Below are 14,897 nucleotides of genomic sequence, written 5' to 3' on the forward strand. Positions count from 1 at the left end.
TGGAACAAAAGGTTTTGCATTTGTCAATGCTATAAAATTACCCATGCACATATCTTGTAAATAAAAAGCTATAATAATTTTTTTTAAAAAAAAGGAAAGAAAAAAAATAGCCTCTCATTGAACACTCTAGTGGGCTCTTTTTTTTAGCCATCAATGATATTTTCATTGAAGCATTTCTAGTAGGTAAGTTATTGATATTTGTGATTTATTCAGTAAATCTTTTAAAATAATAGCTTTTCATTGAACACTCTAGTGGGCTCTTTGTTTTTAGCCATCAATGATATTTTCATTGAAGCATTTCTAGTAAGTAGGTTATTGATATTTGTGATTTATTCTGTAAATCTTTTTTTAAAAAAATAATAGCTTTTCTGAGTGAAATGAGCAGAACCAGGAGATCATTATATACTTCAACAACAATACTATATGATGATCAATTTTGATGGACCTGGTCATCTTCAGCAATGTGATGAAGCAAATCAGTTCCAATGGAGCAGTAATGAATTGAACCAGCTTCACCCAGTGAAAGAACTCTGGGAGATGACTATGAACCACTACATAGAATTCCCAATCCCTCTATTTTTGTCTGCCTGCATTTTTTATTTCCTTCACAGGCTAATTGTACACTATTTCAAAGTCCAATTCTCTTTGTATAGCAAAATAGCTGTTTGGACATATATACATATATTGTATTTAATTTATACTTTAACATATTTAACATATATTGGTCAACCTGCCATCTGGGGGAGAGGATGGGGGGAAGGAGGAGAAAAGTTGGAACAAAAGGTTTTGCAATTGTCAATGCTATAAAATTACCCATGCACATATCTTGTAAATAAAAAGCTATAATAATTTTTTTTAAAAAAAGGAAAGAAAAAAAATAGCCTCTCATTGAACACTCTAGTGGGCTCTTTTTTTAGCCATCAATGATATTTTCATTGAAGCATTTCTAGTAGGTAAGTTATTGATATTTGTGATTTATTCAGTAAATCTTTTAAAATAATAGCTTTTCATTGAACACTCTAGTGGGCTCTTTGTTTTTAGCCATCAATGATATTTTCATTGAAGCATTTCTAGTAAGTAGGTTATTGATATTTGTGATTTATTCTGTAAATCTTTTTTTTAAAAAAATAATAGCTTTTCTGAGTGAAATGAGCAGAACCAGGAGATCATTATATATTTCAACAACAATACTATATGATGATCAATTTTGATGGACCTGGTCATCTTCAGCAATGTGATGAAGCAAATCAGTTCCAATGGAGCAGTAATGAATTGAACCAGCTTCACCCAGTGAAAGAACTCTGGGAGATGACTATGAACCACTACATAGAATTCCCAATCCCTCTATTTTTGTCTGCCTGCATTTTTTATTTCCTTCACAGGCTAATTGTACACTATTTCAAAGTCCAATTCTCTTTGTATAGCAAAATAGCTGTTTGGACATATATACATATATTGTATTTAATTTATACTTTAACATATTTAACATATATTGGTCAACCTGCCATCTGGGGGAGAGGATGGGGGGAAGGAGGAGAAAAGTTGGAACAAAAGGTTTTGCAATTGTCCATGCTATAAAATTACTCATGCACATATCTTGTAAATAAAAAGCTATAATAATAATAATAAAAAAGGAAACAAAAAATAGCCTTTCAATGAACACTCTAGTGGGCTCTTTTTTTAGTGATCAATGATATCTTCATTGAAGCATTTCTAGTAGGTAGGTTATTGATATTTGTGATTTATTCTGTAAATCTTTTAAAATAGCTTTTCACTGAACACTCTAGTGGGCTCTTTTTTTTTTTTTTTAGCCACCAATGATATTTTCATTGAAGCATTTCTAGTAGGTAAGTTATTGATATTTGTGATTTATTCTGTAAATCTTTTAAAATAATAGCTTTTCATTGAACACTCTAGTGGGCTCTTTTTTTAGCCATCAATGATATTTTCCTTGAAGCATTTCTAGTAGGGAGGTTATTGATATTTGTGATTTATTCTGTAGATCTTTTTTTTAATTAATAGCTTTCTTATTTTTCAAATACGTGCAAAGATAGTTTTCAACATTCATCTTTGCAAAAGCTTATGTTCCAAATTTTTCTCTCTCCTCACCTTTTTCCCTTAGACAGCAAGTGGTCCAATATAGGTTAAACATGTGAATTCTTCTAAACATATTTCTACATTTATCATGCTGCACAAGAAAAATCAGGTCAAAAGGGCAAGTAACAACAAAGATGAAAATACTATGTTTGTGATCCACATTCAAGGCTCACAGTCTCTCTCTGGGTACAGATGTCTCTCTCCGTCACAAGTCTATTGGAATTGCCTTGAATCACCTCATTGTTGAAAAGAGCTAAGTGTATCATTTTAGTAGACTTTTTTCTTTTTCTTTTTTTTTTCAGAGGCAATTGGGGTTAAGTGACTTGCCCAGGCTCATACAGATGGGAAGTGTTAAGTGTCTGAGATCAGATTTGGACTCAGGTTCTCCTGACTTCAGGGTTGGTACTCATTTTACTAGACTCTTAAAAGTGCATGCTCCTTCAACATCACACCCCTGATTTTGAGGGGTAAATAGCCTACCTCCCCAGATTGTGTTTTTGATCAATCAGCATTGCTCCAAGAAGAGGTAAAGCTCTCCAACCCATTGGCTTCTCTCAGACCCCACGAAAGCATTCAGGCTAACAAAACACCAAATATGTTTGGGTTAAAATGACAAAAATAAACAACAAAACACTTGCACCCAAGCCCACAAATAGTCATGACAACTCCACTTCCTGGTCCCTAAATGTCCTTTTCAATGACTCTTTGGCTCTCAGGGACATTTGCAGCCTTCTAGACTTATAAGTCTGCCCTAGGTAGATCTCCCCCCCCTCCCACCTACCCCCAAAAGGACCCAGGACCAATAAGTGTTGATTCACCTTTTCATAGTACTATAACTCACAAAGCCCAGGTTGACTGCTCTACACCATGGCTCCAATCCTTTGCTTCTGTGTTTTGGTCCAGGATAGAATAATGGATCTGGAGCCAAGATCACCCTGATTTCAAATCCAGACTCAGGCCCTTATTAGCTGTGTGACCCTGAGTAAGTCATTAACTTCTGTCCACTTCCATTTCTTCAACTGTAAAATGGGGACAATAGCATCTACTTCTCAATGTGGGGAAGATCCTATGAGACACTATAAAATAGGGTACTTAGGGCAGTGCCTAGCACATAGCAGGCACTCAATACTTGTTCCCTTCCTTCTTCTATTCACTTGGTTCCTTTGATATGCCCATCTTTCTCCAAAGAACTCAGTCTGAATCTGTAGGTAGTGTCTCTGCTCTCCTTCTGTATCTCCAATTCTCCAATTGCATTTGAAGACCAAGCCCAAGATTATATGCCCAAGTGCATGAGATAGTCCTAAATAAGCAAATGACTCTTTTTCAGCTTAGGACAATGCAAGTTTACACATTATCCAAGAGTTAACCTTATGGAAGAGTGATCTCACTCTTTGGGAAAGAGCCAGTGGAGAAAATCAGAATTCTGTTTTCCTGTTCTTCAATTCAGCAAATATTTATGGATCTACATATTACATGAGGAAGTGGAGCACTTTGGAAAGAACTGGCATTTAGAAGTCTTTGCTCCCGTCAAAAAACAAGTCAAATCTTGTGTTAATACTAGATCCAGAGTACCACTTAATTATCTCTGGTATAGGGAGCCAACTTCAGCTGGGGCTTAGGGGATTAGAAGCAAATCTTTAAAAATTTATTTTTAAAAAATGTGATATTTTTATTTTTCCCAGTTTTATGTAAAACTTTTAAAACTTTGAGTTCCAGATTCTCTCCCTTCCTCCACACCCCAGCCTTCATTGAGAAGTCACATGTGAAGTTATGCAAAACATTTCCATAAAAGTGAAAAAAAAAACAGATCTCTGCCCCCTCCAAAAAAACCCTCAAGAAAAATAAAGTAAAAAAAGTATGCTTCAATCTGTATTCACACACAATTAGTTCTTTCTTTGTAGATGGATAGCATTTTTCATCATAAATCCTTCAGAGTAGTCTTGAATTATTGTATGAGTGAGAATAGCAAAATCATTCACAGCAAAGGATCATAAGATCTTAAACCATCTTGACTTCTTTTTGGCATCTCAGACTAATAAGTCCTTGAGTGACTTTAGCATTTTGGGGTCAACCTTTGGAGGAGACTAGATGAAATTAGATTCCAATGGGGCTGGAGGCAAAAATGGCAGTGTCATGGAAAAATCATGGGAGTAGATAGAAGTTAGGAACTCGGGTCGTAAGTTCTGACCCTAGTTGTGTATCTTTAGGAAAGTCCCTTCCCATTTCTAATGTCTGTCAACCTTTCTAAAATAAAGAGTTGCTCTAGCTGCTCACACTAAGATCTCTTTAAACTCTGAAAATAGATAAAATTATGATTGATATTGGAGAGAACAACCAATCAATCAATGAACACTTACTAAGTGCTTACTATGAATCAGGCACTGTACACAAAAAAGCAAAAGACAGTACATTCTTTTAAGGAGCTTTGAAAAGATTTATCAAGGGATAAACCAAGGCCTTAATCTCCAAAAACGGGCCTTAGGGGTTGGAAGTTGGGCCCCCAGATACTTGAGACCAAAGGCTCATGCCTTGGTTTGTTCTTTAGAAAAGAGGAAGAATAGTCTTTTAGAAGGTAGAGGTTACAACTAAATTTTATGGAATAAAAAAGAATCTGGGCCAAAGTCAGATAGCAGATAGAGGGAAACGAACAGGGTGGGGGGAGATCTGCCTCTCCTGCAGCAGATTCTCTCTCTTAGGATCCGTATTAGCATCAGCATCTCCTTGAACGATTTAATGTTGTGAAGGAGAGAACCACAGTTCACAATATCACTTTCGTGCACCCCTCCCTCACCCAGTAAGCAGCTAGTGAAAGGACCCTTATTCAACATATTCTCTTGGCCACACTTCACTGGTATTTGGGCTCAGAATCAGCTCTTAGGCTTTGTGAATGAGAAAGTCATTTCATTTTCCTCTTTGCTTTCATATCCTCTCTCACAGGATAATTGCTGAAAAAAGTAAATCTTAAAATACAATAAGAATAAAGGCCATTATCATATTTTTCTTGGTGGGGTATTGGAAATTGAAGAAGAGACAGGAAGAAAGATGCTTTGAGAGTCTTGCCATTGGGATTTCAGTAGATCAAAGAATCATATCCATTGCCAATGTAATTGGGGAAAAAATATTTTTTAAGTAAGATAAGGAAGCCTGCAAGAGCTATGGAATCTATGAAGAAAGCCTTCCCCATCACCAGGAAGCATGTCCTGCTCTCTAAATCCCCAGTCAACGGGAGAGGAGCTTCTAATACCCAGCTGAGATGGCCACAGCTCCAGACACTGATCTTTGTAGTTGTAGGTCTGCAGGGCCTATTCTGGAGTCTATACAGAAAATCAAAGACTACTCCCCTGACTCCTGGTGGCAAACTAGGAGTGATAACTGGGACCAGGTATTCAGATTGGGAACCTATGGTTTTTAAGCATTGCAATTCCTGGGACAAACTGAATTTTCTTCCACTGGTTAAAGAGCAATAAAAATAACAGATCTGACTGGCACAGGCAACATCAGGAGAGGATGCGATTTTGAGGGTGAATGTGACAATACCTATGTTGCTCATGATGGTGCCCATGGTACCCACAGCAATGTCATTAGTATCCATGGTAGTGCCTATGACAGTACCATCAGTGATGTACATGACATTGCCCATGACAGAGTCCAAAGTAGGGGATTCCTCTCCCTAACGATCCCCCAGACCACACTGAGGAGAGAGTGATTACCATACATTCTGGTCCCAACTATAAGTTTTTCTCTAGTAGAGCCCAAAACCAACAAGAAATCCAACCTCAAAAATCCAAGTTCCACTTATTCCCAAAATTGGAACCCCAAAATTATTTTGCCATCATTCCTACCACTGGGCTGGATAACAAAGACATAGACCTTTGCATGATATCTACTAATGAAGAATTCATATAAGGCTCCAATCCTGAGAACCAAACCATCTATATCAGAGACAAAAAAAACAAGTGTCTAATTAGCCGATGGCCACATGCAGCATAGACAGCCAAGAGTTCTGCTCTAGGCGGCCCCCTAAATTTCAGGCCCCCCATCCTCTGGGCTCCCGCCAGCCAAACAAGGAGAGCATGATAGTAGACATACACACTCATCAGGCCGAATTTGGGGTTGTGTGTGAGGGACCTAAGTTTCATGGGGAGGCTCACTGCAGGGAGGCCCTCAGAAGCCTTACTCTAGGAACACGTCCCATTCTGGTCACAGATAATGTGGTCTGCCCCCGATCTCCAACCACCCTGACCATTGATCCCCAACAGCTCCAACTTTCTGGCAAAGTCCAACCCTGGGCCCCCAGCCCTGGTCCCTCTCCAACATCTAAGGTCACAGACAGGCAAATCACAATCACAGGCAAGTCAGTGACAAGAAACAGCCATGCAAACCTGGAAGAGAGGGGCAAGTCTGTCACCCCGGTGCCCACAAAGATCGGACTGCTTAGCAGTCATATCCCCCTGGAGCCATCCTACTTTGTTGGGCAAAATATTCTAACTTACCAGAAGGAAACCTTCCGGCCCCGGGTGACATCAGGCAAAGGTAACCCTACATCCTCCTTCTGGGCCCCACAAACTTATTCCTCATCAGACACCTCTAGGAGGGCAGTGACTATGGAGCACAGAAAGGGTGCGATGCTCAGAAGCCAGTGCGAGGAGCCAGCCTGCTACGGCTCAACCAGAGGGGAAGGGCGCGCCGTCCATTCCTACCAGGGCAGTCTGATAGGAGGCGTTTGTAATGCAGCTGAGGTCCCCAGGAAGAACAATGCGGAGTCCCTCCAATATGCTTCCCTCTTCCACAAGGAATTAGCCACAGCTTCGGTGACCAGCAGCATGGGTTCTGCCCAGCCCTCGATGCAGAGCAAAGGTACCTCTGTCTTGAGGATGTCCCTCTCCCCGGACATCCACGTGTGTGCCGGAAAGGACGGCACGAGTCAGGGGATGGCCAGCCAGAACTCCAACGCCAAGGCTTCCCAGGACACAGCCAGCAGCACCAGCTACAGAAAATCCTCCGATAAGACCTCGTCCATCGGCCCCTCCTGCCCTAGTGTCATTTATAAGACATTGCCCATGGCTGTGGTGGACAAAGGTTCCAGTTATACCAAATACTCCCTCACTGAGCCAAGTGAAAACCGTACAGTGATCAACCCCTTTGGGTTATTGCGAGGACCCAGCTACGAGCTGGTCTCCAACGCTGACTTCCAAGAGCGGCCCCCTTCCCAAGTGGCCTCCTGCCACCCGACGGACCTCTACAAGAGCCTGGCTGCCGTGGTGATCGACACCGGGACAGGCTTCAGCAAGTGCGGTCTGGCGGGGGAGGACCGCACCCGCGCCGTCGTGCCCACCCGGGTGGGGATCCACCGCAGCCCCCAGGGCGACAGCACCCCTTACTACATCACCGAGGACGCCGAGGCGGCTTGCTCCACGCTGATTCGCGGCGTGGTCTCCGACTGGGATGCCCTGGAAGTCCTCTGGAACCACATCTTCTACAGCAAACTGTGTGTGGATCCTGAGGAGCTGGCTGTGCTGGTGGCTGATTCGCCCGTCTCCCCCTGCACCAATCGTGAGAAGGTCGTGGAGCTCCTGTTTGAGTGCTTCGGGGTGCCCGCCATGCAGACGGTCCACCAGGCGTTACTCACTCTCTACGCCTACGGCCGCACCACGGGCCTGGTCATGGGCAGCGGGCACGGCACTTCCTACGTGGCGCCCATCATCACAGGGGAGCTCGAGCGGCTCAACATCTCCCGCCTGGACGTGGCCGGGAAGGACCTCTCTGAATACCTCTCCCAGCTGCTTCTGGCTGGCGGGCAGCCGCCCCCCAAGGCCGACGTGCTGACCCACATGAAGGAGACCTGCTGCTACGTCACACTGGACATGGTCTCCGAGCTCTGCCAGGTGGAGGGCAAGTACCGGCTGGACTTTGTCCTCCCGGACAAGCACGTGCTCTCGCTTGGGGCCGAACGGTTCCGCTGCCCCGAGATCTTGTTTAAGCCTGACATCCTGGGCCTCGATCAGCCCAGCCTCCCGCAGCTGGCCCAGATTAGCATCAGCCAGCTGGAGCCGCACTTGCAGGAGCGACTCTTGGCCAACGTGGTCCTGGAAGGCGGGACCACTCTGCTGAACGGCTTCTCGGAGAGGGTGCAGCGGGATCTGGGGCCCGCGGCCACCGTCTTATCCTTGCCTCACCGAGCCATTGCTGCTTGGCTAGGAGGCTCCATTATGGCTTCCCTTGATTCCTTCCAGACTCTGTGGTTGAGCCGCGGGGAGTACCAGGAAGAGGGCCCGTGGGCCATCTATAAGTACCACCTGTGATGGTTGTGGGAGCATAAAGTTACTCTGGCAGTCAGAGAGGACTTTGGGTCTGTGGTGTCTGTTGGGGTCCTAGGATTCCAACTGGGGCAGGATGGGGAGACAATACCACAGCCTTCCCACAACCATGCTGAACACAGCGTCTCCCCCTCCTTTCCCTAGCTTGTGCTCAGTCAGTCTTCCCATTCTACCCCATCCTATTCCTCCAGAGTCAAGCATCCTTCCATACCCACCATATGAGAGGAAGAATCAGGCTCCCACCAACAAATGGAATGCCTTCAGTCCTTCCCCCACACTCCCAGGCAGGCTGAGTTTCCCCTACGGCTCCCAATCTGGGATCACAAAGCAATGTAAATCTGTCTTCTTCCCCTCTAAAGGACAACTGTCCGGGACCTTCAGGGCCCATGGAGTTGCTTCTTCTCTGGGATTTGCCCTTGTTGCCCAGGCGACCAGCACAATTACCCTTGATTGCCAGCTGGTTGCCATGGAGATTTCAAACACAAAGTAATAACCCACACAGCATGCCAAATGACTCATAGCTGGGGGGTGGGGACAGAGGGAGAGGATGGCATTCGAGATTGTGGTTGGGGGTGGGGGAGAGAGCGGAGGTGGTCCCTGAGCCTTTTACCTCTCCAGATCCAGAGAACCTACCCAGTCAGACAGAGGACTAGGCCCTAGGCTCTGGCCCTTTTTTCCTGGAGGACTTCCACCAAAGGTCCATTCGGATCATGGAACACTCCATTGAGATCCTTCCTCATTAAGGGATACCCATCAGGATAAGAGGGAAACATGGGACATGGGGGGGAGGGAAGGAGAAGGGAGGGTATGAATGTAGCTCCTACTATGGGCAGCATATCTCAGGGACTTTCTCCCAATGTGGGGGAGAAGGAAATGGAAAATCAGAGATGGAGGTAAATAAACATCAACGGAAAGAATCAGAAAATATGAACAAATAACATAAAATTAGGACAGATACTAAGGAATTGGGGAGCAGAGGTTTAAATTCAGGGTAATCACATCAAATATCGGGGAATGGGGTCAAATATGAGAAAAAAAAGCAGTAAATGTCCTAAAGTCAGATTTTAAATAACCCAGAGCAAAGTATTTGAATGCAAGCAAAGAGTATAAAGTATGAGTAAATGCTAGGACATGAATGTAAATAAGAGTATAAACGGGGTAATACAGAATTGGGTAAATATCGGCATGGAGGGAAAAAAACCAAGGGACATAAAAAAGCAAATTGGGGCAAATGTTAGAGTGAGAGCAAATACAGGGGCAATTGAGTGTGGGCATTGGACTTGGAACACTTACTATCTATGTGATCCCTAGAAAGTCACTTAACCTGCACTTCCATTCTCTCATCTTCAATGCCAGATTCAAAGACTTTTACCATCTCTTACAATTCTGAATCAATGATCTTGTGAATGGAGGAGTAAATAACTGAGTGAAGGGGCAGATGGCACATATCAAAGATTGAGGTGACTGAGAGCAAGAACAGAGGTGTTTCTATTTTATGCTCCAAAAATCTCAGGCCAGGCAGTGGGAGATTTCAAAGATTCTTTTGTGAGTGGGTCATTTGCCTAGTTATAATTTCAGGCATAGAGTCATGTTTGCAACTCTTTTCTAGGATTAGAGACAGATATCCCTCACAGTCAGCTCCCAAATTGGCAGTAGGTGTCCTTACTGGACACCCTGCCCCTTAGTTTGGAGGACCCGTGGGGAAGGAGAAGGACATCTACCCTCTTCTCATTACTGGCAGGGCATGAAATCTCTTTAGTAGAAGACAAGCAGAAATTGAGCTGATTATGCAAATTCCCCTGGCCTCTAGCAGATCTGACAGACCTGGGACAATGAATCTGTAAATTTGGACAAGGTTCACAAATGGTACCCCCTTGCATTATTGCCCTCCCCCCAACCTGCCACTAACAGCCGCTTTGAGCCTGCATGATTAACACACCACTGTACCTAACACAAAATAAATATGAGCCCTGGAGAGAGGAATTTTCAGGCATTAAAAATAATATGCTTTTATTAAAAGTCACATTTAAAAGTGCTCTTCACCACGTGCGTGTTCTCTTTTGTGCTGTGCTCTGGGTGTCTGCCTGCCTTGCTTGTACATCTAGAAGCTAGTCCTCTGGAAGTCAGGAGGCTTGTTCTAGTCAGGACCTAAATCACTGCATAATATTCGGTAAACCCATTGTTCATTCTCTTTAGGGTTCAGTTTCCCCTATGTCAAATTTTGGCTCTATAATCTCTTATTTCTTTTCCATATCTGATATTCTACAATTCTATGAAATCAAGAAGCACATTACTTTATTGTAATTGCCTTCCATGCAAATCCCAAGTTAGCCATACTACCATTTCTCATACACAATTCTCCAACTCCCATCTCTGTGCTTTTGAACATGGTTGTTCCCCTTGCTTGGAATTCTGTCTCTCCTCTTCTCACTTCCCCTGTCTTAGAATCCCAGATTCTTCAAGACTGAGCTGTCCCCTCTGCAAGGGCCTTTTCCAGTTTCTCTATCCCCATGTTATTGATATCTCCCCCTTTAAGTTACTTTCTGTTCTACTTTGGGTGTACCTTGTATTTATTTACATGTTGTCCACATATCTGGTAATTGTGCACATTATAGTGGAATTGTTAAACTGATCTGGAAGGTGGGAATAGCTTTTTCTTTTCTTCTATCTAGGACTTAACACAGTGCCTGGTGTATAGTAAGTGCTTATTTAATGAATGTGCCTGTTGATTTATTGATTCATTAAAATATATATAACTAAGTAGCAGAGCCTTTTCTCAAGAGTTTTATTAGGGAGGGAAGCAGTTAGAACACAAGTTCACTGTATGATAAGAGGAGAAAATAAAGGGGGCAGGGAGAATGCATGAACCCTGACCTAGAAACAGGCTGGCAGAAAGGCCCATCTCAGAACTCTGAAAATAAACTTTTCAGTTTTAATATGGAAAATAAGATCTAGTCTAACTGCAAGTTAGGAAATAGAGATGGAGGGGACAATATTAATTACCTGGTTTGTAATAGATAGTCAATAAATACTTGTTGGATGAAGTTAAGAATGATCAGATTCAGGATCTTCAATGTTAGGAAGGTGAACTGGGAGACCTTAAGGCTTCTGCCCCAGGAAGTGAGCATCCAGGGCTAAAAGCCCTGAACCTCCAGTCTAAAAGATGACAGCTTGGAGAAGGGAAGAAAGCCATTCTCTTCTGGATTAAAGAAGCTTCTTGATAAATACCTCTAGAGGATTATTGGAAACTGGGGATGATGCTTTCCTAAAGTCAGGCAATGAAAGATGGGTCTTTGAATTGTTTAGAATTGGAAGGAACCAGGAAGCTCTTGTAGTCCAATCTCTCCTTTAAAGGGAAAGAAACTGAGGCTCAGATATAAAAGTTGATTTGCTCAAAGTCCCACAGACAGTATCAGAGACAAGAGTCAGACTGAGGACTTTTACCAGACTCTAGAGGAAGGGAGCAGAGTTCTATCCTCTTACTTGACAGAAAAGAATCCCAACTCTGGATCAACGGGTGCCCAAACCGAAAGAGCTGAGAATGGAACCAAAGTGTAACTTCAACCTTCATCCTGTACCATTCTTAGCAGACATCCCTGCTTTCTCACTGGTTAAATTCTGGAGAGGTCCTTGTTTTCACATCCCTTTAGTTCAAGGCTGCTTGGATGGTAGTTATGGCAACATCAACTTGCAATCTTCATCCCCTAAGTCCTTTTTTCCTCTCTCTGTCCAATTTAGCAAAGGGTTTCCAAACATGAGGCATCTTAGTTCCCTTAAGCCTTGATTGATCGAATCCTCCATGAGTCGCCTGCTCCCCTCCCCCAACTTTCAGAGGGCTTAAAACAGGTTTTTTCACTTGGTTCTTGCCGACCCAATCCTGATACCTTTATCAGAAGTTCCTATGAGCATATCAGACATGTATTGCCCTTTCCCTTCCCCTGCACAAACTGGAAATGAACCGAAGGTCCCTGGAGATTATTCCTCACTTATGATTGGGATGCCTGTGTCCCAGAAATGGAGAGAGGACAATCCTGGGGATTAATGTGTGTGCAGTCATGCAATCACAAAAGCGCATATTCAATTGGATGCCCAGGGAACTACAGAGAATCAGGCACATGTACACACACATGTTATCATAGGCATGATTGCACATAGATATATCATCATGGTCAAGAGTTAACCTTATTCACTGAGTGCCTACTGTGTGCAGATTATCACCATGTACTTACATCCATCTGTATTCCTGAAAACATATCCTCAAGCTTTCCTATTGTCCCCTAGGGAATTAAATCAGGGCAACCTCTACAGAAGCTCCAATTAAATCCAAGTCCCCAAATCCTGGCTTTTTTCCCTATGTCTTTCCAGTGGACAAGAACAGGGTAATTGGAGAAAATGTGTCAAGTTAAACACAAGAAACCAATGATATTTACCAAAGAATACAGTCTGTGTATATTCAGTATGAAAATGGTCAATTCTAATCACATTCATACAAATCTCCATACTGTTGGTATTAGAAGCATTATGCCATGGTAGCCAGAAAGCTGGATTTGGACTGGGTAGGCCTACATTCAAATTTCTTCTCAGATACTTAATTAGCTGTGTGACCATGAGTAAATCACTAACCTCTTAAAGCCTCATTTTACTCATTTGTAAAAAGGAAATAATAATACTCATGCTACCTGCCTTACAGGATTATTGTAAGGGCTAGTCAAGTCAATAAACATTTATTTACCAGGAACAGTGAAAGAAGCTGCAGATACAAAGACAAAAACAAAACAATCCTTGTTCTCAAGGAACTTAATTTCAACTAAAAGGGAAGAACAAAATATAAACATTTGAGTAAATGCAAAATATATAGAAAGCAATTGGAGGAGAACAACTGAGAGATTTTTAATACCTCTTAAAATATTAGATTTTGTTCTATAAGAAATCTTGAGTAAGAGGATTTCAGAATAACTTTGAAAGGCTTACATGAACTGATGCTAAGTGAAGTGAGTGTTGCTACTGGTGGTCATCTGTAGCTGCCAGGGTCAGCACACCAGAAACTAAAAGAATTTTCTTAGTGATACTTAATAAGTATGAAGTTAGTTCTCCATTATCTTCATGTGGATTATTTGAATAAGATTCTCCATTCTGAACTTGCAAACTCATAGAGAGGAAAGCTACATCTACAACTAACTTTTATGTAAGGTATAATAATTAAGTGCAAAAGAGAGACACAGACAAGGTGATAACAATTTTAGAGATTCCATTGGGCCACCTTCTCCCCCCCCCCCCCGCCCCATTAGTCTCTGTGAGATCAGGAAAGACAGAGCCTTTGCAGTATTAGTTAAAATCAGAAAGGATGGAGAAGATACATTTGCTTCTTTTCAAATTGTTTGAAAGCATTATGAAGTCAAAAGAATTTCTTTGGAGGATTATCTGATGCTGTGAATTATGAACATCCTGAATTCTCTCCTCCATAGTGGAAAATTGAGATTTGGTTGTATTTGCCCTGTGCATATATCTTAGTCTTTATTAGTATGGCTCATAATCCCTCCAAAGCAGGAGTGGTGTTCAGGATGGGACCATTCTCAGATAGGCCGACTGCCTCTGATTCTGGACTGTTTGATAGCCAGTGAACCTCCTTAGACATAGGATAAGATAAAGGAGTCAGGGAAGTATACAGACAGTATAGCAATACCTTCTCTCTCCCCAACATTAAATCTCAGTTATGATCAGATCTGCCTGAAGATACAGAAATGAGTTAGATAACTTACATAAGGGCCTTTAAACAGGTTCAGAGTTCCTTCCCACCAGAGAACTGGCCTTCTGTATTCCCACCTTTGTGGGTTTTCTCCTGCCTAGAATACCCTACCCTCTTCCTTCTAAATTCTATCTATGCTCTGGGCCCAGATCAAATCACAGACTCCTCAACAAAGGTTCCCTAGACCACTCCAATCCACAGTGATTTCTTTCTTTTGTGAAATTTTACAATCCTCACTTTCTATATGACTTATGAGACACGGAGCATCCTAGGCTTGATATCCCCCTTCATTTTGTCCTGTGTTGCTATCCTTAAAGGCACAGACACTTATCTGAATCCTCCATACTTGGGGACCTATATCATGTTGATTGATTACTCGCTGGAAATACAAGTTGTCCCAAAAGTCTTAAAGTTTTAACCTATTCGAGACTAAATCTATTTAAAACAAAACAAAGTCTTAAAGCATAAAACTAAGACTTTTGGGACACACTGTATTCCACTTCATTTAAAAGTCATTGTTTTAAACTTGGAAATTCAACGCTATCCCAGGGAGCTAGAGGATGTGATCCCATCCTCTGAACCCTCACCAGGGCCAAGGGCAAGAGACCTAAGGAAAAACTCGAAGCTGAAAAAAAGTGGCACCCGGAGAGCCTCCGGAGCTGTCCAAGTGCTGAACCGAGGGCAGAAGGCTGGAGGTTGCCTGGATACAATTCAATTCAACAGCCTTTCGGGACCCT

General features: G+C 42.6%; 1 protein-coding gene across 1 annotated transcript; it reads left to right on the forward strand.

The window, feature by feature from the left end:
• Positions 1-5,783: 5,783 nt before the first annotated feature.
• Positions 5,784-8,438, forward strand: LOC127549272 (actin-like protein 7A). The gene has a single exon (XM_051977175.1). The coding sequence runs from the start codon at positions 6,069-6,071 to the stop codon at positions 8,397-8,399; it is 2,331 nt and encodes a 776-aa protein (XP_051833135.1). The 5' UTR covers positions 5,784-6,068; the 3' UTR covers positions 8,400-8,438.
• The last annotated feature ends 6,459 nt before the right edge of the window (positions 8,439-14,897 follow it).

Source organism: Antechinus flavipes, chromosome 1 (assembly GCF_016432865.1).
Source record: "Antechinus flavipes isolate AdamAnt ecotype Samford, QLD, Australia chromosome 1, AdamAnt_v2, whole genome shotgun sequence".
In the NCBI taxonomy this organism is placed as follows: Eukaryota; Metazoa; Chordata; class Mammalia; order Dasyuromorphia; family Dasyuridae; genus Antechinus; species Antechinus flavipes.

Excerpts from the sequence above, each read along its gene's own strand:
- LOC127549272 (XM_051977175.1), top strand. The coding sequence starts at position 6,069 with ATGGCCACATGCAGCATAGACAGCCAAGAGTTCTGCTCTAGGCGGCCC.